The sequence below is a fragment of the Hemicordylus capensis genome, chromosome 1, assembly GCF_027244095.1.
Source record: "Hemicordylus capensis ecotype Gifberg chromosome 1, rHemCap1.1.pri, whole genome shotgun sequence".
NCBI lineage: Eukaryota > Metazoa > Chordata > Lepidosauria > Squamata > Cordylidae > Hemicordylus > Hemicordylus capensis.
The window spans coordinates 314,555,916-314,583,800 of NC_069657.1; the positions used below are offsets into that span (position 1 = coordinate 314,555,916).

The window sequence follows — 27,885 nt, forward strand, 5'->3', positions numbered from 1 at the left end:
TTAAAAATGATTACCATTACCCTTCAACTTTACTTCACACAACATAACAGAATGGAAGAGGAAGAATACACTTACTACACTACTGTCAAAAATATATGGTTAGGGACTTCCAACTTCTCCATAAGAGCTGTTTGTCAAGAACAAATGTGCAGACCAAGTACCTTTAACCATTTAAGTCTTTTCTGTTATTGCACCCAGTCTCAGACCAAGTTTCAGAAGAATTTAATAAAATTTTGACTAGGAGTGTATGTTTTGCCCTTACTGCTTTTTGTATTCACTCCAATCTTCTTAACATTTCTTGTTATTTAAATTCAATATCATGCTATGCAAACTGGAATCAGGTGTAATCATTTAAACAAAACTTCCTGGAATTTTTTGTCTTCAAAATATACCCTAAGAAAGTTTCAATTTTGCACTTTTAAGATTACAACAGTAACCTTGCATACACTATCACAGTTATGGAACATATCAGCCTCAATACTACCTGCTAAAACAGAACTGTATACAACCAGAATTTCTGTTGAGACTGTAAACTGATATCTTACTATGCCAACAGGATGCATTATGTTCCATAGACAAGGATCACAGTCTCATAACATACTAAAATTTGAAATAATTTACAACACTGTCCCCAGCACAACCAACCCTGGGTTACCTAAAACCACGTTTCCATCACCTTTAGTATCCAATAGTGAAATCTCATTTTCTTTACATATCCAATTTTTAAGCCTTCAGGTGCTCACAATGCCTCTTAAAAGATCAATTTTTCACAATACAAGTTTCCACATGCATTTTACTGTAGCGTTTTCCATCATACTGCTAAAAAACTGCACCAATGTCAGAACAGTGCAAATAATATTTAATTGTAAAAGTCATAATGGCTTGAATTCATAATTATTTAAGAACACTGTCAAGATTCTGGTACTTATTACTCACCATTGCTTATAAACTACAGACTGCTTCCAGTCTATTTTGACATGCAGCCCACCCCACATCTGCTTTCACAGCTAAAGTTGATGGATGTTTGACCACAATTTCAGCATGTGTTTTGTCAAATTGTATTTTACATGTACATCAATGTAATGAAATTATCAAAAAAGATCAATTCATCATTTTTACTTCATTACCCAACCCAAAATTAGTGATGCTCAGAAGTCTATAAGAAGTCTGTTTTTCAGCAATGGAGAGATTTGGAAGATTTAGTCAGAAGACTTCTCCCTCTTCCTACACCTCCATTAAATATCAGGTCAAATTTGGCATAAACACCTTGACAGTGTTCTTCATAAGACTATGACAGTAAAGATGCCAGTTGGCACAACAACCTCATTGAAGGGAGCATTTAAACCTCCTTGGCACTGGGAGTACCAGCACCAAGGATTACAATAAAATCAAAGTTATATTTAAGGCTACATTTAGCAAACCTACGTTCCATAACCCTCATCCTATCAGGTTTAATATTTCAAATGCTGATGCAACAGTCATGTTTCATATTCAAATATGGAAAGTAGTACTTTACCATGGGCAGTATATGAAACTGTGGCAGCAGGTGTCTCATTAAGCAATGACTTTTTACCATCCAGCCACTTAAGTTTCTTTCGTAACTAGCAAGGCACATTTACATATTCCCATGAATACTTGACAATTTTTAAATTACACTTTATGTCCCAGCTATCCCAGTAATTGACATACAATATACTAAAATGGTTTATTAAGATAACAAAAATTCAATTAATGTGAGAGACAGACTACTGGAAACCACTATTCTAAAAAATGTAAATACAAGTAAACATACTGAAATGTGTGCGCACGAGTTTTTAAACCAGAAGATTTCTGCACTAACACACATTTATATTAATGACACATAAAAAAAATAAAAACTTTATTACAAAAATAAGTTACACTTGCCTCCAGCTTACAGTATAAAACAATTTTATTTGCAGGAATGCAAAATGATTGTTTGCAATGAGCATTTAACATATGACATCTATTTTTTTGTTAAATTTTTCATTTACTGGGGAACTGGTGTGTATAAAACCTTAATTTGGTGTCTCAGTTCTTATTGTGGTGCCTATGGGTAAGTAACAACTGCAGTATCCCTTTGGGAAAGGGTATAAGGGAAGCTCTTTATGCCAAGTCCATATTAAATGACAGTTTTATTCATTTTACCTATGCATATTTGGACTTGACAGAACTTTTTGGAAGGGCGATTCAATAAAGGATGTTTCACCACTTAACACTCACTGTCATCAAGGTGCTTTAGAAAATTAAAACATAGCACAAAATGATTGTTTTCTACTCTACAGGTTATCATGATCTGCATAAAGAGAAAATGGAAAGCTGATCTGCTTGTTTTTACAGCAATCAGCAGTAAGAAATGCACTAATGAGGAAACATACCTTTACCTAAAAAGCTAAACTACAGCCATATACTATTTTCTATGATTTATGAAAAACTTCAAAATATCCAAATGTCAGGCTTCACTGTACATTTGTCAGTTTTAGTCTGACCTTTTATAAAGGGACACTGCAGTATTTAGTACAAGTTGCTGATGCACTTTTTTTAAACATTTGATGTCTTACAAAAAGTAACATCTTGCTAAACTATTATACATCCAAATAACTACAATATCTGAAGAAGCAAGGCTGCTTTTTCAGCCACAAAATACGACAAAAACAAGGCCTGTTGTGGTGGACATGAGGGATTCTTTTACAAAGCCTCTGAAATTAAAGGCAACTAAGAATGTTACATTTGGTATATATTTTTACCCTCATGTCATAATTAAACAAGCCTTGGTTTTATCTACAAAGATTTTCTATGTACAGTACAGATAGGGTATAGTTCAATCCTCTGCTACTGAGGTAGTTAACCAACCCTTTTAAAAAGGTTCTGAAAAGAACCACTATCTGGAATGCCTGACTAACCAGCTCTGATGATTACACCTGAAACTGCTGTATCTGAACACATTTCAAAGTGATTATTATATAGACAACCATGATTAACCTTCATGAGCAGAAATAAAAGTTAAGGATACCGATGATGGCATTCACCTAATATCACTGCAATAAAATCTTCAGAGCAATAAGAGAATACCACTTTTGGAATCCATTTTAAAAACACCAGGGAAAATCTACTTTAAGTAGATTTTTTTTAAACAGATTATTTAAGAGGCCATGCTAGAGATAAAAGAATTTTGTTGAACACGTTGGGAAAATACTAGCTTTAGATTTATAATTTGCACTGCAGAGAAAACTTAATAGAAATTCATAAAGTCCAAGTGTCTCATATTTGATTCCATGATCTTCGCACGAAGAATCTTCTACAAAATAATTTGCTCCTATACAGCCGAGATACTTAAGGTTGCTTGATTTCCTTACCATTACTCCACTGCAAGCTTCTGGTGTAATCCCACATAGCAAGTCAGTCTTCATTGTAACAGGTCAGGACCGGCCTCGACCCCTTTTCCCTGCTAGCCAGGTAACAAAAGGAATCAGTTAGAGAAATCTTAAAATCAAATAGAAAAGTCTGTTTTTAAAAAATAAGCAACATAAATCGTAACAAATTAAGCCAAGAACATTTTATTTGTTAGCCACTAGCTTTTAATCCCACCCCCACCCCTGTTCTTTTTGGGCTTTTATTTTGTTCAAACTGATTTTATTTATAATTTATCAACAGCCACTTTTTATGGTCTTGTGCACTGAGTAAACAACTTTCCATTAAGAATATTTCAGTAATGTTATTACGATATGAACATATTGAAAATTCAAGTTTCTCTGTACAGCTTAATTCAAGATTTGTGTGATATTCTTTGTATTAATGTTACACAATTATATCCAACATGCATTCTTCATTACTATACGGTGCATGCTCTAATTTGGGGGGCTGGGGTTGAAAAGTTAAATTTAAGGAATCAAAAGTCTAGGCAACCATTTTCAAGACAATTTTCAAGGTGAAGCTGGAAGACCACATGGACGCACACCAACTACATTCTTTCAAAGCTTTAAAGATCATACATCCTCTTTAATGCAACTTTCAAAAAAACAATACATACGTGCACACATCTGCTTGAAAGTTGGACAAGGTTCAAACAAATATTGTGTTTTAAAGAGGATGCAACAAGCAAGTAGTTTTCCAATTTCCAACATGCATGCCCTCTTGGATTCTGGCTCTAATTCCACAAGTTACGCACTAGGCTCAATAAAACTAGTATCTATCACTACAATATCTATTACTACAGCAGTGTTTTATTTCAGAATTTTATCTCAAAGAAATTGAAAGTTAATGATTTAAATTTGATTTGGAAGTATTATCTGGAACTAAATTGGAAGACTATTCCATCAATTCTAGATCTCTTTATGCTTGGAAAGTGATCCTTATTCTGAATACTTACCAACTTAACTTACTACAAGAACTATTATTTGATAAAGACATGGAGTCAGCTGCAAACTATCACTTTTATACCAGAAGCAAAGTATTGTGATCAATCAGCATTGCAGTGTGCCAAACATATTCTACACAACAGTTACAAGGCACAAAAACCTTTAAGTTGCCTTGCCATGCTACATGAAATTTGAACCAAATTTGCAATAAAATTTGCCAAAAACGAATTGTAAACACAATTTTAGAACGTGTACATTTAGGTGTGAATTTTTATTGAAACAACAACAGCATAAAGATACAGGTAGCCAAAATGAATTGAAAAAACCAAATTAGTTCAAAGTTCTAAATTAAAAAGCAATTGTGTAATCAATTTACCTTTTTCCTAGCAATTTAAGTTGGTAACATACAAATACTCTGATACAAGGTATTTGAAGAGACACTTAAGTTTTATCAACTACCTTTTTCAAAGACAGCAAGACTAAATACTACTGGAAACATTGCATACACTACAGCCAAATAGACTTGAGCCGTTTCCCAAGCAATAATGCAAACTAATGACTATGAATGCCTTTATTGAAAAAAATAAAATGAAAATAAAATCAGTTCGCCAGAAGCAGTTAGAAGTGTGGTTTTGTTCACGTCCAAGCGGATTGTTAAAATATATACATAAGGGAATCTTGCCAGATGTCACAAATTAGAGCGGCAACCGTTCAGATTTAGGGCCAGTTTCTGATCAACCTATCAGTCTTTAATTTTACAGAAGCCCTATTTGTTCTACTTCCACTGCTGCCCAAAAGAATCCTGATAAAAATCCTGGTTTTCAGATTTGTAACCATAGTTACCAGAATGATCACCACCTTGGAGCGGTTGCTGAGCAATGGGTTGGGAGCCCCAGTTCTGATTATTGGTCTGGCGCCGCTTGGAATCTGGCTGGTTGTACCCATCAGCTTTGCGCTTTCCTCCTACATTTCCACCGCGGCCACCCCTTGCACCACGTACCCCGCGGCCTCTTTGTTGTTGGGCACCTCCTCGCGCACCACGAACACCTCTTGCTGATCCAGGACCACCTCTTTGTGCATAACCGGCTCTGCCACGGGGAGGAGCAGCCCCGCGGCCTCTGGAAAGAGCAGCACCCCTTGCTCCTCTACCACCCCTTCCTCTAGCTCCAACTTGAAACTCTTCATAACCATAGTAAGGATCTTCATATCCACCACGATAGTTATGGTAGTCATAGCCATAATAATCATAATAATCTTCATATCCATAGTATTCAGGAGGATATCCATAGCCACCTCTACCTCCTCGACCTCGACCTCTTGTTGGTGGGGGCATATGAGGCGGACCATAGTAGTAATAATCATCATACCTGGCAAGGGATAAGAACACAACTTTTAACACCAAAACATACTTTTAATATCCAGAACATATCAGCATCATGATTAATTCACACATAAGGTAAAGCTTTCCACATATCTGCAAAGCTTACTACCAGGTGATGTAGTCTGTTTTCTTGTACTGAAAACCTTAAAATATAATAATGCAACAGCTGATGGATTCACTTAGGTTTCTATACCAAATATCTTTGTGAATTGCTTTTGACAAAACCAGTAGTGAAAAGAATCAGTATTTTTCTGAAAGTTATCTTAATGCAGAAAAATTATCTTAATGCAGTCGGTATTAATACTGAATACCAACAAATTAAACTCACATAACCCAATTTTTAGTGTTCTATAACTTGGACAAGATGCACTTCATACCCGAGATAGCACATCACATGTGCTATCAAGAAGCACCATAAGCAATTAGAAGCTATCACACCTTGAGCCCTTCTCAGCAGGCCATCTCAAGGTGGGAAAGACATCTTTGTCTAAGACAAAGGAAAAAGTCTCTTATACTATTTTGTATGTTGTGACAGGGGTTCTGGAGCAGGGCCTTTAATGGAGCAGTTTCAAACATTATATACACAAGAGGCCACTTCTACCCTCCATACTTGGTTGTAACATCCATCACAAAATTACCACATCTATCTTCCAAAACATACAAGGTTTTGCCATCAGCAAAAAGACATTTCCAGGAATATTCTGCACTGACTTGGAAACTATCCAGTTAATTCAGAGGATGATCCATATGAGAAGTGGCATCAGATGTTCTACATGAACATCTACATTCACAAAACATTCACAATCTTCAGGCGCACACACACTCATACACTCCCCCTAGCCTTTTAAGTGAAGCAAGGAAGGAAATTTTCAACTTCCAATTCTGGGTTACAACAAACCAGGACTTGCCATTATGTTCTAATCCAGCAAGTCCCATTTGTAGTCCTTAAAAATGTTATAAATCAATTTTCCCCCAAAACATGTTTCTGCAGACTGTAACTCGGCAACAAAATTAGAGATCCAGCCAAAATTTTAAACTGTGATTCACAACTAGTAATACAGGATTCTGTAGGTACATAACAGTAATATGCATACGTTTACAAAAGCAGCTACTCAAGTTTCTGCAAAGTTACAGTGCACAGACAAGTTATAACAAACTTTACAGAATCAATGAAGATCTACTTTTTCCTAACTTTTAGAATGTAATAGAAATTTTATTTAAAAGCTTTTATAGTTCATATGCAACTATATTAGCTTACAAAAGTGTAACTGCATTTTTAAAAGGAAAACACAAGAGTGAGGACAGGGAAAATGCAATAAGAGGGTAATCAACGATGAATCCCTTTAGAGTACTTGAAGGATAACTAGAGTCTGTATCAATTCTTTAAATCTGAAACAAGGCCTTGAAGGTAATCAAAACATCTATCATTCACAAAGAACACAGTGTATTATGATCATGATTTTCCAAGACCACTGATCAATTTGGTGCTGCACTCTAGATTTCAGGGAACTGGTGGGGGATAGAGACCAATTCTTGGAAGCCCATACAAGAGGGATTTCAAAAATCAAGGCAGTTGATCACCTGGGCATACACAGATCTCTAGCACTGTAAGCCTGGGCTAGATACAAAGCTTGCTTACACAAACATATGTAGGCAAAGCAAATCTAAAGCAGCTTGCTCTGAAGACTACAGAATTATTGTTTATAGCAACAACCAACAACAAAATTTTGGATTTTTGAGACTGAAACAATACAAGACCATTAAAAAAAAATGATTGACTCAGAATGAGATGGAAATACGGAGGCACTAGAAACTGATTAGTGTCAATAGATTATCATGGTGTCAACAATTGCCAAAAAGCCCTGCAGGGGCCCGGGGTTGTGTGTAAAGTATACACTCACTCACCATTCAAAAGAAAGGAACCCCATACTCTTATAACCATGACCACATGTAGAAGCTGGCTTAACTTTCATAGTTGAAAATCTACTTCTGAGGGTCCCTCAGAAGGTCCAACTAGTCGTGATGTTACCCATTATTAAATTTCAGTAATAATGAAATTACATTCTAAATTATTGATTAATATCCAGGCTACAGTACACACCAAAAAACAGGGGTGGGTTGTAGGACCCTCAGCAACACATTTTGAAGAGATGGAGGATTGCAGGGGCTGGGATTTGGTAAAATCCCCCTTCCCTGTTGCATGCATTAAATGTTTATACAGGAGAACCTCATTACATGTGGGGGTTCCATTCCTCTCCTACTACTGCAAGTAACAGAACTGTGAATAATGAGGCATTAGAGCTATAGGGAAAGAGGGTTAGGTTCCGGGGTGTGTGTTTTAAAGCCCCAAAATGGCCCAGAACATACTGTGGCATGCTCTGAGGGTCTCCCATGTGCCCCCCAAAGGACCAAATGCCCCCCGAAACCACAAAAAAAAATAATGGGGGAATGATTTTTTTTCAAGCAATGAGCCACCAAATGGCTCCTCCACTCTCCTCCAGACAAAATGGTGGCCAGAAGTGAGCTCCATGGTCACTTCCAGCCCTCTAGGAGCCACAGATACGTGGGTTTTAACCCATTAGGATCCACAAATATGGGAAACAGGTGTCTATTAGACAACCTGCGGATACATGGAACTGTGAATAGTGAGATTCTCCTATATGTGCACAAAGCATATCTCTGGATGTCAGCCATTTTAACAAATTTGTTTGTTTGAAATTAGCTTAAGTCACCTGCTTGCACTTTATCAAAGAAATGCAAAAGAATAGAAATGATTATATTCAGTATTTTAAAAAATTGGGATACCAACAAGTGCACTACCAAAAGAAAAGAATGATAAGATTTAAATGCTCAAATGTAACGTTCTTAACATTGTTAAAAATTTCTCCATTCTCTGCAAAGAACTCATTTTTATCAATCATAATACAGTCTTTGGAGCAATCATACTCATGTGGAAGACAGTTTTTGAGTCTGATAGAAGCCCGGCTCCTCTCAGCCAAAGCAAGCTCCTTGGAGAGGGAGCCTGCTAAAATATTTGCAGTCTGAGAGGGGTCAATAAAATAAAGGGCATTGGAAAAGGAAAGCCAATAAATCCCCCCCCCCAAAGGGGGAAGAAGCAGAAAAAGAGAAGTAGTAAGGATCATTCTCAGGTATTCAGATCAAGACTGGATGAGCAGGAGTAGGAGCTCCATAGTTTGTATCTGTAGCAGCAAGCCAGGAAAGGAATTAGGGATCCTGCTCCTGCTGGGTAAGAAGGTGGGGCTAACTTCCTGCTCATCTGATCAATTTATCTGAGACTTATCCTGCCTATTTGAGCAAGTGGTAGAAAACAACCCATTGTAATCAATGACCTTCTACACTGTGTGAGAACACGACTTTCTGGCAGAGCCATTTCACACTTGACACAAGCAAGTGGGTAAGCTAGTGTGAGTGGGACAATTATGTCTCCACACACTTGGAAAGATATAGCAGAAATATGCCAGGCATCAGCAATTGGCTTTTATTCTCTCACATCTGCTCCTCTCCCTTCACACTTAATGTGTTTATCATAGCAAACAGTCAGTCACAACTATACCCATGGTACCACAAAATACGGAGTTTTGGGGTCACAGCTGGGATTACTATTTTCTACTACAAAAATGTTTCAGAGCTAATTTTGAAAAGCAGCCAATTACCACTAGCCTAGTGTTGCACTAGTTCAAGAATGAAACACAATGCCTTGCTTGTGAACCACCTAGAGCCTTTGGAGTCAGGCGGTATATAAAACAAACAACAAAAATAAATGCAAGTCAATACATTGTGCAAAGAAAGGAATACATATTTCAGACCAGTTCTTGAGCTAATGGAAAATAGACATGTTGCACAATCTTGTATGTGTCCCACAGTTGCACAACTTCATGGAGTATTGCAACTTTGCACAGTTCTGCACAGAACTTCTCTCACTGCAGCAGCGCTTTACTAGACAAACTTGGCCATTGTTTGTGAAAAAATTCAATAGACTGATCATATGCTTGTTTACTCAGGTGCACTTAATAGGATGGGTCAGCTTGCATAGGATTGCAGCCCAAGTTTTTGAAAATAAAAGTACATTCTCTAGCAGCCGTTCTTGTTTGACAAAAATCCATGTAAGATATGCAAAACTGCAGAGGATGAAATACAGTTTTGAAGCTTTATAAAATTGAATGTCTACTAATGGCAACAAATATAGAAGGAAAGCAAATAACCAGGCAGTACAAAGATTATTCTTATAAAATTTGCATAAGAGCCTTGAGATCATTTCTGGTCAGTTGCATGCCTCTTTTTAGCAGAATTAGCCAGACATTCATGATATTTTATATCTGTCTTTATATTACACCCCAGATAAAAAGCAGTACTTGCTTGATCACTTCTGGGGACATGTCATGACACTGCGCACAAAAAGCTGTGCAAGAAAACCACCTGGATATGTTATTCTATTAATACAGTAAAAAAATTTTTTGCTACCCTTAAAAAATAGACCAAGATAGACCATAGGCAGCACTTTTATTTTGGAAAAGCATGCACAAGGAAAGCCATCTTGAACATTACATGGAATTGTCACAGATCCTTGCTTTATGACACAAAATATATTTTCTACCAATCTTTGTTTAACTGACCATGTTATGTAAGCTTTGAAAAGTTCTCTATACAATAAGAATTAACATTTAAATATACAAATGAAAGAAGTAATAAATTAGCGTGCAGGTAACACTTCAAGACAAATGCATGTAGGTCATGACTTCAGCACTTACATCTGATTTTTAGCAGCTTGTCTCTGTGCTTTCCGCTCTTTCCTTTTTTGATCTGGTGGCTTTGCAAAAACAATTTCAATATTTTCTCCTTCTAAATCTTTGCCATTCATTCCTTCCATTGCCTATGGATGAGAGTTTTGAAAATAAATTCTATTTATGACAGAAACATTCCAATTCAGACCATATGCAATTACATGATTAATGCAGGCAATGTGGACAGTCAATGTTGGGGAGGACTGATCATACGCAGGGCATATGAACTCCACTTCTTGTATACTAGAGGCTCTGGTTAAGATCCCCCGATTTTTCAGTATGTGGGCTCTCCAAGGGGTTGCATCTTGGAGTGATCATTGGCAATTGCACAAATTAACTTCATCACCACCTCTTCCCTAGGACAGCTCCCTTAGCCCACCTCCACCCAGATAGTCCTGAGGATCGTTGGATGCTTGGGATCAGCACAGAATGAGGTGCAGAGGAGATACCTGGAAATAGGTCACAAGCACCTAGCCTGTGCCCTACTTCAAGGAAATCCCCCTTGCCACATCCCATGCTTGTTTTCCCAAGGGTCACCCAATCCTCAGGAGCAGACTGGGGATGGGGAGGGTTTAGGAATAAGGAGGAAGGGATGACTGACAGTGCAAGTACTGTTAGCCTACTTGGCATACAACCCAAAGTATTCTCTACAACCATGAAAGCTGGAAGCCAAACCTGCACAAAAGTTATGTGCTGCAAAGCACACACTTGAAATAAAAGTAGTACTCAGCTCATTTTAAGCAACTACATAATCACACTGAATATCAGAAGAATATTTAGGTTACATGGTCAAATTCTGCAAAGAAGATGCATTAGACAAGCATATACACAAAAGGAATATTCAGTGCAATTTTTATACCATGCAAGACAGATCTGCCAGTGCACAGAATCTGAGCATGTAGATAAAAAAAGTTGTTGAAGAGCACACTATTTAAGCATTTTCTAGTACCAAGAGTTTTTGCAGCTTAATTTTGCAGCTTGTAATATAGAGATAGCTGCAACTAGAAATGGCATATCAGACAAGGTGAGCTTATGTTAGAACACAAGTATTTTCTTTTGGGACTATTCAGACTCTAGAAAGCTCCTAACTCTTACTGTAACATGTGGCATAACTCACTTGCTTTAAACATCCTGATTTACTGTCTTAGTAACACTTGCTCTCCTTGCTCACTCATGCAATATACTTGAGGAATACCAATCAAATGCATTTGAAGAAAACATAAGAAAAGAAAGAAAAGACTCCTCTTAGGATTGCAAACAAAACCTGTGGATTGTTTACAAGAGCTATGATGTCTAAGTTTTTAATTTTGTATACCACCTAAAGATGTTCATATCAGGCAATATAAAAATATGATAAATAGATTTAAGTAAGTAAGTGGCTTTGTGAAAGACAGTGTCAGGAATTGAGTGTTATCATTCCCTAATTTCTAAAGCAATGTAGTATGTAATAATGTGAAAGCCAACAGATGTTCTACCAATAGGATATGGACAGGCAATTTCAAAATAATCTAGCTTTAGAACATAAACAGCAAATGTCAATTATTTCAGAACACAGAACTGCCTATAACACAAGGCCCATTCACACATTATGTTCAACACTCGTACACCTAGTGTACAGTGTACACAAGTACAGTCATTTATATTATGCTGAACGCAGGTACAGAAGTACACTTTCTATCTGTACCATGCATTTGAAGGGCCTGTATCCAGGTTCACTTTTTAAATGAACAGGTATAGTCATTCACACAAAGATGTGAATGAGGGTGCAGACATCTGTATGTTCATACAGCATGTCTGAATCGGGCTACAGAGGTAAGTTCTTTAACAAAGAACTTCAGCCTAAGCCCACAAATTTAATCATTCAGTATTAAATGCACTGTCACTCCAACCTACCTTTACAGCACCATCACGTTCATCAAAATGAATAAAAGCATAATCTTTTAGCTTCTTCACTCGCTCCAGTTTTCCAAACTGACTAAAAGCCTTTTCTAGAATTTCTTCTGTGACTGAATTTGCAAGGTTCCGTACAAACAACACTTTCACCTAAAAACAATACCATCAAGAGTTAATTCAGAATACTATTTGGCTTCATTCTTTGCAACAGTGCATGCGCCAAAAACACAAACCCTGTGCCATTACAATTCAGTTGCTATTTTATACATTTGGTTCCCAATGCTGGCTCTCAATATTTGAAATCCCAGTTGTACAAGCTCAGACCACAACTTTTCTTGAAAAGTATTTACAGCTTGCATAAGCCTTACACTGAGATATGCAAATCTCCCTCCCCTCAAATAATATTGGAACCATCAGTTACAAGCTTCCTCTGAAGACTATAGAAAAATATCACATTTCCTCCAGTTAGACACTGGCTTCTAATGCACATTCTTGTTTGAGAACTGTAAGGCAGGGCAGCACATTATCATGAGTCCCAATGTCCTAGTTCCCAGATGAGATGCCAGAATACAGAGCAGTGGCACAAGCAGCTCAGATGGTACTGGTGTCAGATAGAAGGCAACTGCTGCTCCTGAACAGGTGCCTGTTCTATAGCAGTACACAGCCACAGCTACCCTTCTGCCATCTTCCATATGGAAATGAGAGCTTGATACCATTAAATGATAGCATGGGTTCCCAGCATAAGTAGGAAGTGGCAGTTATAAAACTGGGAAGCCTTCAGCCCAACCCTAGGGGATATTAAGACTGAACTAAAATGGAAGAAAGGGCAGTTTATTATTGAAAGTGAATAAAAGGGTTACAGTAATAAGTTCCGAGTGTGCACCATATGCAGCTGCTGACCTCACCAACCTCTATGATATAGTGAGGCAGGATATCAACTATAAATGCAACTTGTTACAAAGTAAACATTTCAGGGTTAGGACGTGCAACTCATAATAAAAATTCATATTATGAGCTTGTTACCTGCAAGCTTTATTAACATCATTAATAACAACTTAATATTTTAATACGCTATACCACCTCTACAAAATTAGGTTCAAGAAAGATTAAAGCAAGCTTTCATAACTTTTACAAACTTTCTTGCTGTCAGTGCTGAACATGCCATTCAATTCAAAATACGTACAAAGTATGATTCCTTCTACAGAACTTTCTATTTGAAAACAAAACATTTTAACAAAGAAAATCATTGTACTTTCAGTTCCTTATATGATAACATTTTTTAAGATCAGCGAATTTACCATAAATATCTGCAAATTCAGGATATTTTTATTTCTTTACTCATCTTTTACCTTTGCCATTACTTCAGGATCTGGATCTTCTATAGGATCAGCCCATTCAACTGTAACAACGTTTCCCCAGACTTTCACTTTTCCACTCATTAGCCTGCGCCTGGCTTGAGCTGCAGTTTTGTGATCTTCGTATTCAAGGAAACAAAAGCCTCTATTCTTTTTCTTGTCATCAGGCTGATGATACAATATTACATCTGTGAGACCCTCTGAAATTGAAACCAGTCACAGAAGTGTTAAGTCAAACATGCTCATCAGTGGTAGGAATAATCAAGTTTATTAAAACCACAGAGAATGGGGAGGCTTCAACATGGGTTTTAAGTGAATTTTTTTGAAACTTCATATGAATGTCTACACTTAGCCCACATGTATCTCTGTGAAAAATCAGATTTTCTAGAATTCTTCTCTCTATCCCACATCAGTAAAGATAGTTAAGATTTCTTCTCTCCCTCCTCCGTATGGTTTTCCCCACATATACCCAATAGACACCTAAATGGAAAGCTATTCCTAAAAAAGGTCCAATATCCCTAATCTATGCTATCTTCTTAGTACAAAGAGACAATCCCAATTTGAAAAGATCTAGGGCTCGTATGCACAGTCACTGCCTCCAGTGTTGAATTGAGTATTTGAACAGTAAAATATTTCTATATTAAGTTGAAAAATAAGACTAGTGAAGCCGAGTCCTCATGGAACATTCACAAATGTTCTAAATGCTGAAGGAAACAAGAGTCTTAACAATATTCACAGGAGTCCAGCTTTTATGAGTGTCCACTTGGCTGGGAGATCCACCACATGGGCCCCTATAGATGGAGGGAAATAATGTGGTAGGGGGGCTGAGCATTAAGTAGGCCACAGGAGATTAAGGAAGCCAATTGGACAGGTATCCCAGAAGCACAGCAGCTGAAGCAAAGTAGGCAATGGATTAAGAAACATGAATTTGAGTGTAGACAGAAAGATGGAACTATAAAGGGGGAAAGAGAGACTAGCGCAGACAGGAATAGCAGAGAAGCTGTAATAAAAGTTTTCATAAAATGCAAGGACAAAGCAGCTGTATATTATTGGCAGAAAGACTGGTAGAAGAGATCAGAGTACAGGGAGGCTGGTTGGGAGTCAGTAGCTGAAAAAACATATAGAAAGTAGCTTATTGCCTCTATCTACTTCTTGGCTTAGTTCAGATGCAATCTTGAACAATGATCACTAAGTGAATGAATCTAAGGGAGTCACACATGAGAGAAGAGTGAAGGAGGATGAGTGTGGTTCCCTTAGGCCTGTTCCCTTAATTTCCACTATTAATAGTGCAAAACCATGGTTTAACAGCATGGCTGGGCAAGAATCTGAAGAAAGAAGGCGGTCAAGAAGAAAGTGAGATTAAGGAAATGTCTCACAGAGGACTCGAGACAGAATGGGCCATATTGCATGAAGGGAACCAAAAGGCAAGCATTTTGGAATGTGAACTGCATTCCAGGCAGCACTACTAGACTCTCAGAAGGCCCCTGTACTTTATTAGCTGGACTGAAGAGAAAATTCTATCAACTGTTTCTTAATCTATTACCCTAGCACTATGAAGCGAGACCTAGCAACATGTCAACTTCTATAAAGCCAAGCTCAGCACTGAGGCAGACAAGGCAAATTTTGGGCATGTCACTCTTCCCTCAAGCAAATGACATGACAGTAGAAGGCAACCACAATAGTGCTTCCCCTTCTCCATAACCTTTCTCATGATCTCAGTTTAAAATGTCATCATCATTCAACATCAGCCGAAAGATGGTGAAAAAATTCATCACTGATCACTTGCAGAAAGGAATCCTTTTATCTTCACCCACCCAAACTACAAAGTAACTTACCTGTTACTTTACTAAATTCTTCAACTATCTGCTCCTTGGTTTTACTCTTAGGAATAGAGCCAACAAAGAGCCTATTATTGGCAACAGAGATGCATACACCAATGTGTTTTCCAGAACGAATTTCATGATTGTTATACTAGAAAAAAGATAGATATACATAGTAGGTTATCCAAAAAATGTTTACTCTTTCCCCCACTTCACTTGCTAGGTTTTAGATGGTGACTGCAGAAAGTGTCAATATATACAATCAATCAATCAACAGAATGAGTAGCGGGGAGAGGTGGGTTGGATTGTTTGCTTTAGGTAGCTGCAGCTCTTTGTGCTATAGCAGAGGTGTGCAAACTTGACTCTTCAGCTGTTGAACTACAACTCCCATCATCCCTAGCTATAATTTGGGGCTGAGGATGACGGGAATTGTAGTTCAAGAATAGCTACAGGACCAAGTTTGCCCACCCCTCTGCTAAAGGCATCATTTTCTGAAGTGTGGCTACTCTCCCCACATGACAATTTTTCCCCAGATACATACAGTATATATATATATATATATATGGCCCTATATGACCCTTTGAAGCCTCTTTCCTCCATGATTAAAAGTAGGTAGACCATGTTTGTCCAGCTACAAAGTGTATTTTACTAGATACAGGCCATGCACAGAAAAGTGAAGGATTATCACAGTTAGTTTACTCTATTAGCAAACACATAATGCCTTTCTTCACTTCAGTATGCTACACTATCTATAGTCTTCATCCAGAATGCTAGACACAGGAAACCTCACATTTCTAGTTTGGAAATTCTGAATTTCACACGTCCTTAAACACATGATGCATTCATTTGAAGTAAACTTAAGTTGAGCAACATAGCAGGGTTTCATAGCTCATAAGAAGCTAACTTGGCAAATAGGCACCTTTTAATGTGGCAATTCTCTTTATTTAGTGGGAGGAGAGTAACCTGTCCTATCCACCCCCAGCACAGTACCTCCAGTGACTGTTGCTGGTGTATATCTTAAGCAAAGATTCCCACTGCTAGTACATGGAACCACTCCTCCTTTTAAAACCCAATCTTAACTCAAGCACGGACCAAAAGCACCTTGTGTTCAACCCTGTAGACTGTTCTAGAAGCAAACAGCAGACTGCTCATCTAACATGGGAAAGCAACAGCATTGATGCCTGAGCATACTCTTCTCGTCGAACCTTTCAATAAGCAAGATAACATTTAGGTCTACAGTAATGGCATAAAAGCCACCTAATGGCACAGCAGGGGAAAAACTTGCCTAGGGAGCAAGAGGTTGCTGGTTCAAATCCCTGCTGGTATGTTTCCCACACTATGGGAAACACCTATATTGGGCAGCAGCAATATAGGAAGATACTAAAAGGCATCATCTCACACTGCGCAGGAGATGGCAATGGCAAACCCCTCCTGTATTCTACCAAAGAGAACCACATGGCTCTGTGGTTGCCAGGAGTCAACACCGACTCAATGGCACAACTTTACCTTAATAATTGGAAAGGACTGCCTTTATATGTTAGAGTTAAAGAGATTTTAGGCATCAGAACTGATTCATGGACAAATTTCACTGCAACAAAACTGTGCTGAGGAAATCAAGCATCACTCATTATCAATCTTTTTAAACAAGATCTGTTACAAACCTACAACTCAGGTACCCTTTGTGTGCATGTGCACACATTTAAGTGTTACAGATATGAGATAGGCTACTGCAGTCACTGGCTTACATCCAGACTAAGTTACTCATGAGTAAAGGGAAAGTGTGCCATCGAGTCGGTGTTGACTCCTGGAGACCACAGAGCCCTGTGGTTGTCTTTGGTCCAATATAAGAGAGGTTTACCATTGCCATCTCCCACCCAGTATGAGATGATGCCTTGCAGCATCTTCCTATATTGCTGCTGCCCGATAAAGGTGTTTCCCATAGCATGGGAAACATACCTGCAGGGATTCTAACCAGCAACCTCCAGCTTGCTAGTCAAGTCAAGGCCTCTGCAATGTTTCAGCTCCGGGGAGGGGGGTTCGGTGTTTTGACACCAGCTGGGGTGGTTCTTTAAGGGCGAGGGAGGGTGCACTCACCCCTCCCGCCAGCGCTCTATTATTTTCAAGCCCCTCAGGGCAGCAGCTTTCCTCCTTGCCACCCCGTTGCCCTCATCAGCTGGAAGTAGCGCAAGTGCAATCGCTACTTCCAGCCGATGAGGGCAACAGGGTGGCAGGGAGGAAGGCTGCTACCCCAAGGGGCTCGAAAATAATGAAGCACCGGTGGGTGAAATGCGGCGGATGCACCCTCCCCCGCCCTTAAAGAATCACCCCCGCCAGCACCAAAGCACTTTCAGGCTCATCCCTATTTCCCTGCGACAACTGAAATAAAAGTTGTGAAGTAAATTCCCATTTGAAGAAAACTTGTCCCATTAAGTACAATAAGACTGCTTACAAGGAGTGCAGCTGCTGCATTGGGAGGCTGGAAGGCTCCAGGTACCCCCTGGGGAACCTTTCAAGTATCCCTAGGGACACTAGTACTCCCTGTTGGGAACCCTGGTCAAGACAACACTTGGAATCTCCATCTATATTGGTGTTTCCTTTTATTAGGAATGCACATTATCAAAATATGAAACAGAGGTTCTCTTAGCTCTTCACCAGATTTTACTAGTTGAGCAGCTCATCTTCTTACCTGATGGGAGAAAGATAAACCTAGCGAGGTGTATGTAAAAGCTAAATCAGAAACAAGAGGCAGCACTGCTTGTGGATTAAAAATGACTTTATTTTCATCCTCATCCTAATACTGCCTCTCTCAGCTCTCTTGGGAAGTACACAGAGTTATGACAGCACCAATGGACTAATTCTGTGTGGCAGTGCAGTGCTGTAGCAATCTCTGGGCCCTTTAAAAGTTGGGAGTGGGGACTATTGTGCACATTCACTGGCTAGGAGGTCTGGCACAAAGCAATCATGCTTCTAATGCTGTCTTGGAGATTTCTCTCTCTTCAACAAAGACCCTTAATCTTAAGTGAGTGGGAAAAGTAAAATAAAGAGTTTTAAGATCGAATTAAACCACCAATAACATTTCACTCCCTTCACTAAATTAGTAATGGTTTACCAATGTTTCAAGCCACAAGTTTAACATTACAGGCCATAATGAAATCAGTGTCTTTTTCAGCCTGGAACCAGCTTGCTCAAAATTAAGCTTAGGAGTTGCTGGTTCATCACCCCAGGCTTGTAAATAACTACTTGCCTGTCCACTTGTGGTCATTTATTTCGATTATTGATCAGAAAACAGTTAAGTCAGACATAACACAAAAGGGGAAATCATTTTAAATTCATAATAGTAAGAGGTTTAACTAAAAAAATAACACCATCACTCAAACTAAAAATTTTAACTGATGAAGCTACCAGCTTCCAATGAATTTTCCCAGCTATTGAACAAAACTTGGCAACTTGTGGTTGAAGATGTGGGGATTTTCCCCTGGAAGAGTTTGAATTAGGAAAAGTGTCCAGAAATGTTTCCCATGCAAATTTCCCTCTCATTTGCATAAAGTTTGCATTCATTTTCCTTCAAAAAAATCACTATACAAATTTTCCTGATGACTTAAGTAGATTATGATCCAATTTGGCATGTTATTTGACTTATTTATGTAGTAAAAAAACCACCTCTACCATATTATTTTTCTACACTTTATCTCAGAAGCATTCCAAGCAGCCAAATGGAACTGAAATATTGGGCGGCAGCAGGGAGGTCCAGCAGATATTTCATGTGCAACCCTCAAGGATATATTTCGTTGAAGTACACACAACTTCAGCCACCTAATGGCGCAGCGGGAAAATGACTTGACTAGCAAGCCAAAGGTTGTCAGTTCGAATCCCCACTGGTATGTTTCCCAGACTATGGGAAACAGCTATATCAGGCAGCAGCAATATAGGAAGATGCTGAAAAGCATCATCTCAGACTGCGTGGGAGATGGCAATGGTAAACCCCTCCTGTATTCTACCAGAGACAACCACAGGGCTCTGTGGTCTCCAGTAGTTGGACAGCACTTTACTTCACACATGACTTCAGAGGGAAAGCAAGACTGGTGAAAGTTGCCCCCTCCCCCACTCAAGAGACAGCCCAGTGGTAGTGTGGAACCTGCACTGCTCCATGCTCACATCGCTAGCAGGGTTCCCTCTAAGGCATGTACACGTGCCTATGCTCACAAGTTTTTTGATGTCCACCCAGTTAATTTTAGATCCCGCTCAGATTAAATCAGGAAGGCCCCATTCTGAATGTGTGTGTCCACACACTGCCTTGATACTTCCACCCAGAACAAAACTCATTCCGCACACCGATGGAAATTTTTTTTTTAGAAAGAACACTGATTGCTAGTCTGGATGATCGCCAATTAATTTCTAGAAATGGAAAGTTTTCTACAGAAAAATTTCCACCCCATTTCTGCCTGTGGCCAGCAAGGATCTCCTTCAAACAAACAGACAGGGAAGCTTTTTGTCAAGTGAAAGATGGTTGGTTCTCTTCCTCTTTGAGGTCATGTCTCACTTCTTCCACCCTTTAAAGCAGGCCTGCTCAACTTCGGCCCTGCTGCAGATGTTGACCTACAATTCCCATAATCCCTGGCTATTGGCCACTTTGGCTGAGGATTATGAGAGCTGTAGTCCAAAGACAGCTGGGGAGCCTAAGTTGAGCAGGCCTGCTTTAAAAGATCAAGAGTGAAAGCTACAGAGACGCTAGTAATGCATGGATTTCCTTGCAAGTTTCTTTGTACTTCAAGTATTAAAACTAAAGAAAATTGAATTGGTAGTAACTGTAATCCCACTGTAAGCTGCTGAAGAACCTATATCTTTATACAAAGTACTAATGATTAAAATGCATACCTGCAACAAAGGCCAAGAAGCAAGAGCCGAAAGGACTGCACCATCAAGTTAAACTTGATTTTTAAAAAGGACACCTAAGAATTCCACTACTAGTAGAAGCTACATACCAAGACCCACAACCACGCCACAGAAATTGACCAAACCCACCCAATACATCATTCTTCATAAGCTATTTTCATGCCCCATGATACAATTTAATAATTAACAGCAATCTAGAAAGCAAAAAATGTTACTTGTAGTTATTTTACTTCTATACTATCTAAAATTATACAAGTTAAAAGTTAATACTTGTTTCAGATCCTCCAAGTACACCTTTATTCCCATGTTTCTATTATAGAGGCTACCAGTGACATGTCCACAGCTCAACTACAATATTCCAATGTCTAATCACCAACAGCATTAGAGGAGGGTTAGCAAACCATATGAACTGATATGGGTGTGGCTCTGAATGAGACTTGTATTTACAATAGCAATTCAAAGTAAGTTCTTAATTGCCATCGCTGGCTGTACTTGTACTGCCTTTAAATAGTGCAGTGCAGATGAATCAAAAACATCACACACACACACACACACACACACACAATCACTACGAAGTAAAAACAGCCAGCCAAGATAAACAGTTCTTAGTTGGGCAGGATTACTCAATTAGAACAAAATTAGGTCTAAACAATTCTTAATTACGGTGTAAGCCAATGAAAAAACTTCTTTAACAGCTGTCAAGGGTATTTAGTTTTAGAATGTCCCCAGAAGAGCACAATAAAAAGAAACTTACCAATTTAACAGCTTCCTGAGATGCTTCTTTGTTACAAAAAGTGACAAAAGCATATCCTCTGTTTAGGCCTGTAAGCGGGTCCATCATTAAGCGCAGATCCCAAATAGGTCCAGCTTTCTCAAATAATGGAACCAGCTCATCCTCAAATAAGTCCCGTGGTATTTTACCCACAAATATCTGTAACAGAAACATGCTTTTTAAAACTGTATCACACACAGAAGTAGTGTTCCCCCTAAGGCGCACGGGTGTGTGTGCGCACAAACACTCACACATTTTTTTGACCTCTGCTCAGTTAATTTTAGATCCCGCTCAGGTTTAATCAGGAAGGTCCCACTCTGCATGCGTGTGCACACACACTGCCTTGATACTGCTGCCCAGAACAAACTTATTCCACACACACATACACAAGAAAAAAAATTAGAGAGAACATTACACAGAAATATGGGACCCCACCCCAACACACTTTGTTAGCTTGCTTACCTCAGTGCCAACAGAAGGCTGTTGTCCTGAATAGACAGACTCTGGGGGAGGACCACCATACTTCCTCTGTCCAGTAGTCACATCAAGTGTGTAACCCGTTCTCTCCAAAAGTGCCTTCAAAATTAAAATCTAGATTAACAATAATTATCTACAAACTTATTCAATAATAATTAGAGCAAGTCTTGACAAATTTTATTTGGATCTAAGAGCCAACCCCCAAATTTAGAAGCGGACCCTTGACAAAATTACCAGACTTAGTGATGGACATTGTGGACAGGGAGGATAAATGGGCTTCCTCGTTATCCCCTTTACAAGTAACATACTTAGAACATAAATTAGAACTAGAGATTTACATATCAGAATAAAGATATGACTGATAGATAGATAGATTAGATAAATAATTATTAAAAAATAGGGTTGTCTGGGACAAACACAAATATTATTAAATAAATACCTCTGACTATCCTTGTCTAAGCACTACAGTTAAGTTTCTAGGCACCATGGCTCCCTGGTACTTGGGATTTATTAAACCTAAGTTAGCAGTTATGCAACTATCATCCAGGTACAGTACATCCTGACAGACCGATTCCTATGGAAGTCTTTTCGTGCCTCACCTTAGCATCTAACAGCCTCTCCTGCCCATAGACAGCTCTGCTCCTGTTTCTACTGGAAGCAGACACACAAAGTTTGGGGGAGAAGCAGGTTAAGTTGCCCTAAGGTGAAGCATGGTGACAGACACTTCCATTTACAGGAATTGGCCAGCCAAGACACAGCTAGGAACATGGGAAACTGCCATATACTGAGTCAGACCATTGGTCTATCTAGCTCAGTATTGTCTTCACAGACTGGCAGCAGCTTCTCCAAGGTTGCAGGCAGGAATCTCTCTCAGCCCTATCTTGGGGATTCCAGGGAGGGAACTTGGAACCTAGATGCTCCTCCCAAAGCGGCTTCATCCCCCGAGGGGAAGATCTTGCAGTGCTCACACATCAAGTCTCCCATTCAGATGCAACCAGGGCAGACCCTGCTTAGCTATGGTGACAAGTCATGCTTGCTACCACAAGACCAGCTCTCCTCTCCAAGCTAACACAGCATCACAGCAGTGCACTAAGCCCAGAGATTTCCCCCTCTATCTGCTCTGATTGTCTTATCAGTATCGCTTAGTACCTAACTTGGACTGAAATAACTGAGATGGAGTTATCCCCCTCAGGCTCAAGTAGGTGTTACCTTTTTTCTCATTCAATCAGATCTGTCCTGCCATTGGAGCTGTGAGGGCGATAACCCCATGGAGATGTCCCTGGCTCCAGCAACCAGAAGCCTTCACGATAAATGAACCAATGCTCTGTTCTCTGGTATAGGTAAAAGGCATGTTCACAGCCTGAGCAGAGGAACAAGCCACAACCGGCTATTCCTCTCCACTGGTTAGGCAAAAAGACTAATCCTAGCCTGCTTCAAATCAAAGGGAGATCTGGCCAACTTCATGTGGCCGCTTGAGCTCCCAGCAGATCCCTTTCCCTTCATGAAGCCAGAGGGAGTATGCTTAGATTCAAGCTGTATGAGCCTGTGGCAGCAGCACAAGATTCAGAAGAGCCCAGGATGGATCAGTGACCACGTAATAGAGGCCCCTGTCAATCTCTCTCCCCCCTTTACTGATATAGATTATTTATATTTATTATTATACCGCCTTTCTATCTTTACAAAGGCACCCAAAGTAGTTTACAATATTAAAAGATGCAAATGAGAGCCAGTGTGGTATAGTGGTTAGAGTGCTGGACTAGGACTGGGGAGAACCAAGTTCAAATCCCCATTCAGCCATGAAACTAGCTGGGTGACTCTGGGCCAGTCACTTCTCTCTCAGCCTAGCCTACTTCACAGGGTTGTTGTGAGGAGAAACTTAAGTATGTAGAACTTGGAACTCTGGGCTCCATGGAGGAAGAGCGGGATATAAATGTAATGTAACGTAATAAAATAAATAAATAATATCTCCCAATGTGGTGAGAGAGGCCATACTGTCTTCCTACTGGAATTCACTCAGCACCCTGTGCCACTCATACATGATTAAAAGCCTTAGAATTTTATTTGCATAAATATGTACGCATGCTTCAGTCATTAGCCAATCCCCTATGAGTATCTATATACTTTAGACTAAACAGGTTTAAGTACAGTGCAGTGTTTTATTAATCAGCCTGTAAAAGGAATAATGGAGTTTTTTAAATTGTAACTCAGTTGATGATCAGACAGGAATTAATGAGCCAAGGAAATGAATTGAACACAACTATTCTACAAGCAAACGCCCAATATTCACATTACTATTGTATTTCCAGAATATTTGTTTGAATCTCTCATTTTAATTTTCACAATTAAGAAAGCTCTTTATCAGCCAATTTCATTTATCTTGCTTAGTACTGAAGTATCTGTTAGATTGCATAAAGATTACAAGACTGCACACATTTTCACTTGTAGTTCTGCTGGCTTCAATAGATCAATCACAGTTAAGCAGTGGAGACTTTGCAGTACCAGGGTCTACACAGTATCATGTTATGTTAGACCCAAAGTACTTGCAACTTCAGACTTATTCTGACATGATTACAATGCAAATAAAGTGTTCACGAGTCATCTTTTACCAGAACCAATATCCAACGATGACCACAAGAAACAAAAGACAGATTCTATAAATCATAACAGCAATAAGCATGCAGACCAGGTGCAAAGACTGCCATACCATCACAGTGTATAGTATAATACTAGTGTCACCAACCAATTCTAGCTTCCAGAAGCATGTTGAAACAAGTACTCTTGTTTGACACTTCCCTCTGCCAGATGCAACATAGGACCTGGTTCAAGACCCTTATATGAGTAAAATGTAGCTACAGAAATTGTGTGGAGCAGTGGATAAGGTAGAGTTGTGTTGAAGTAGCTCTGTTTGCCTTAAGCAGGATAGTGACAGGCTATTAAAGACATTTCAACTAGAAACCAGTATTGCAGGACTGACTGACTTCTTTTGCTTAGAATGCTGCTGGATATCACTGAAACAAATTGAAGCTACACAGAACCAATGTGTTTAAGTCCCAGGAGCAAAAGGAATATAAAAGAAGCGTACCTTTATTTTTGCTTCATCTGGTCCTTTACTAGAGTCTGCCACTTTGGTCCCTTGTTTTTCTCGTTGCCTATATGTCTTCATGACGCCACATAAAAAGGCACTTTTGTTCTTTTTAAAAAAAAGACCAGATGTCAGACAGAGGCAGGACTAAATTTTAAATCAGATCACCTGAAATTGTGCCAGTTTTGCACATGTACTAGCATGAGCCATGGTGCTATCAATGAAAACTACTATTACTATAGTACATTACCTGAACATGAGAGAGATCACTGTCTTTAAATTGCTGAAGCACTGCCAATGCACCTTCTTCATTAAATTCCTTTAAAGCTTCAATAGCTCTTTCATCTAGATCACTGTGAGCAACTAGTCCTAAAAAAAAGAATTTTTTCATGTTTCAGCATTTGTCAGTTAATCATTTTATTGCATTTCAGAAGCAGATGAATCACTAACCAGTTTAAGTTAGGCTTTTCCCTTCACTGAAATTGATTAGTCTGTAAGATGCATTAGTTTTCAAATGAACTATGTTACAACATTATCTAGGTTTTAGCAATCTAAACAATTCAGTGGTTAAATTGGATGGTTAAATTGACTTCAGCAACACAATATAGTACTTTTTGCCTCTAAAAAGGCCTATTGAGGCCAAATCATTCAACAATTCTATTGTAACCCCAAAACTGAGCTTCAGAACATGACTGAACACACAATAGCCTTTGCACCCACGGGTCCAAACACTGAATCAGCATTGTCATCCACAAGAGATGCATACCATTACTGCCTCATTTACTCAACTACACAGTGCTCCAAATACACACCACTATAATCCACTACGAAACTGTTCAAGGGCCTAAGTTACAACTGCTTGCCCTCACCACCACCCTTCACTCAGCTCCAGAGCCTGACCTAGACACTAGTAAATATTGTGTTAATTGTTGATCATCCAAGAACTTACTAAAAAGACTGCAGTCCCCATACTTTTTTGGAAACCACAAAAAGTTGCTCTTTTAGCCCAAAGCAAGGAAAGTCCAATAGAAAATATTGAAAGCGTGGCTTTGCAAGTTTCACATCTTACCTGCAATGTAAATTTCATCTAGTTTTTCAGCAACTTTCTGTGGTAAACCAGCATCAAGCAAAGTCTGGAAATGCTCAGAATGGGTAACTGCAGCAGAAGTATCCATGGGCTCTTCAGTACCATTCCCATTAACATGTTCAGAAGCCATGTTTCCAGATATCTGTTCAAACGCAATAAGCATCATAATTAAACTAGAAACCTTATCGCTGAACAATTTGGGTGTCAATACATGCAGCTGCCTAATAGATGCTTGCAAAGCTTAACCCATTTTCTCCACTTCTTTTGAAATCAAGCTGACAAGTCTTCAGAAGAATGAACTAATGCTGTATACATACTCTAGAACCACAGCCGAGCCGGAGTGTGAAAGTTTACTGCAGGTTTCACACAATCCAGCCAAACTCTCTAACTCTTCTCCCTTTCTCGCGCTCTAACATGCCCTAAAGAGCTCCAGATAAAATAGAAATGGAACAAGCCGCAAAAGGCAGGTAATAATGCAGACACCACCACGCGACACAGTCACGGCCATTCACTGTTGCTTTTGTCCCGATCACTTACTACAGCCCATCATACCTATCACCAAGCCCCGTCTCTTGTCTACAGTCAAGGCATAGTTCCTTCCCGCTTCCCTGATAAGGCCTAAAACAATCACGCAACAGAAACAAAGCGCTTTCAAAACACCCATCCCAGGTGGCGGAGGCCGCCATAAGCCCGATAGAAACACGTGCTCGACGCGTTCAAATGTCTTACAACTTCCTGAAGCGACCAACTTCCCTCTCCCCCCACCCCCGGAAAAGCAGGCTTTCCCTCTTCTCTCTCTGCCCACCCTCCCTCCCCCCGTTTCCCACCCGGAGAATTGCAACACCCTGAGCCTGATTTCGCCATGCGGAGTGGGAGGAAGGGGCCCGAGCAAGTGCACGACAACTCCCCACCTCTCTTCTTTCCCGCACCCTCCCCCCACATCCCGGAACAATACATACATACCAGGCCCGGCTCCTCTCCTCGCCACCCACGCCAGCACCATGTTTTCCCAACTCCAACGTGGTGAGTTGAAACTCAGACCCGCTGCTACTCCAGCCCATTACGTGACTCGAAGCACGCGACACCCGAGTCCCGCAGCCACATTGGCGGCGGCTGGCTGTTCCTTCCTTTCCATCTCGTCCCACCCCACCCTACATGCGCCTCGTGGCCAATGAATGGCGCTGCCGCCAGGACAATGAGGCAGCTGGAGCGCCCAGCGCTCCGCCGGAGGGTGTTAAGAAAGGAAGGAGGGGCGGGGGGGATCTACCCTCACCACCACCTCTCCCCCCCCGCCCTTGTGCCATGTCTACGGGGCCTAGCGCAGCCCGGCCATACAGCGTGGGCAGCTGGGGAAGCAGCTCCACCGGACAGGGCCGCTACTGACCGCTGGCCTCTTTTTGTTGATCCAAGCTCCATTTTAACCGAGAACCGGCTCCACGAGCAGCCGCCCTGGCCTCTCACACTATGCCGCCGCCGTCCCGTCCCGTCCCCCCCGCCTCAGGCCCTCCCCCACCCACGAGGCCGTGTCGGGGCCCCTTCTTTCCCTTGCCCGACTCTCCGCCACCATCACCCCATCCCCCTTCAACGCCTGACAAGACCCGGCGGCTGCTGACCTGTGTGAGTGAGTGGCGGGGTTGGCGGTGGGGATGATGAATGGCGAGCGAGAGGGCTCCGGAGGGGGATGGTGAGGGGGGGCGCGGCTGGCGGCTCAGCTGTTGCGGAGCTGCCCCTTCTCCGCTCCCTCAGCGTGTCCGGAGAATGTGCAGGAGCCTGCGTAAAATGGCGGCCGCTCGAGCGCTCACGCCGCTGCTGGCACCAACCAACCCCAGCCCCCTTCCACTCGGCGCAGGCAAGGAGGGGAGAGGCGAGGAGGAGGAGGCGCCGCGCGCGCGCTGGCGCAGCCCCAACGCCGGGGTCTCCCAAGCAGTTCCACAAGGGTTATCGCCC

The 27,885-nt window shown here is 40.4% G+C and overlaps 1 protein-coding gene across 9 annotated transcripts; it reads right to left on the reverse strand.

Annotated features, from left to right (window-relative positions):
• Positions 1-838: 838 nt before the first annotated feature.
• On the reverse strand, positions 839-27,861 carry SYNCRIP (synaptotagmin binding cytoplasmic RNA interacting protein). Of its 9 annotated transcripts, none has more exons than XM_053287222.1 (12): positions 26,491-26,615; positions 25,921-26,080; positions 25,102-25,220; positions 24,852-24,959; positions 21,755-21,868; positions 21,275-21,451; positions 15,643-15,778; positions 13,802-14,007; positions 12,453-12,602; positions 10,527-10,648; positions 5,377-5,743; positions 839-3,463 (listed from the first exon to the last, which is right to left on the reverse strand). In XM_053287222.1, exons 2-12 carry the CDS (start codon positions 26,066-26,068, stop codon positions 3,425-3,427), a joined length of 1,686 nt encoding a protein of 561 aa, XP_053143197.1. In that variant the 5' UTR covers positions 26,069-26,080; positions 26,491-26,615; the 3' UTR covers positions 839-3,424. The 9 variants fall into 9 exon arrangements, with proteins under 9 accessions (XP_053143197.1, XP_053143196.1, XP_053143195.1 ...); XM_053287221.1 differs by having other exon boundaries at positions 839-3,466; positions 26,491-26,614; XM_053287220.1 differs by having other exon boundaries at positions 5,235-5,743; positions 26,491-26,614.
• Between the last annotated feature and the right edge of the window lie 24 nt (positions 27,862-27,885).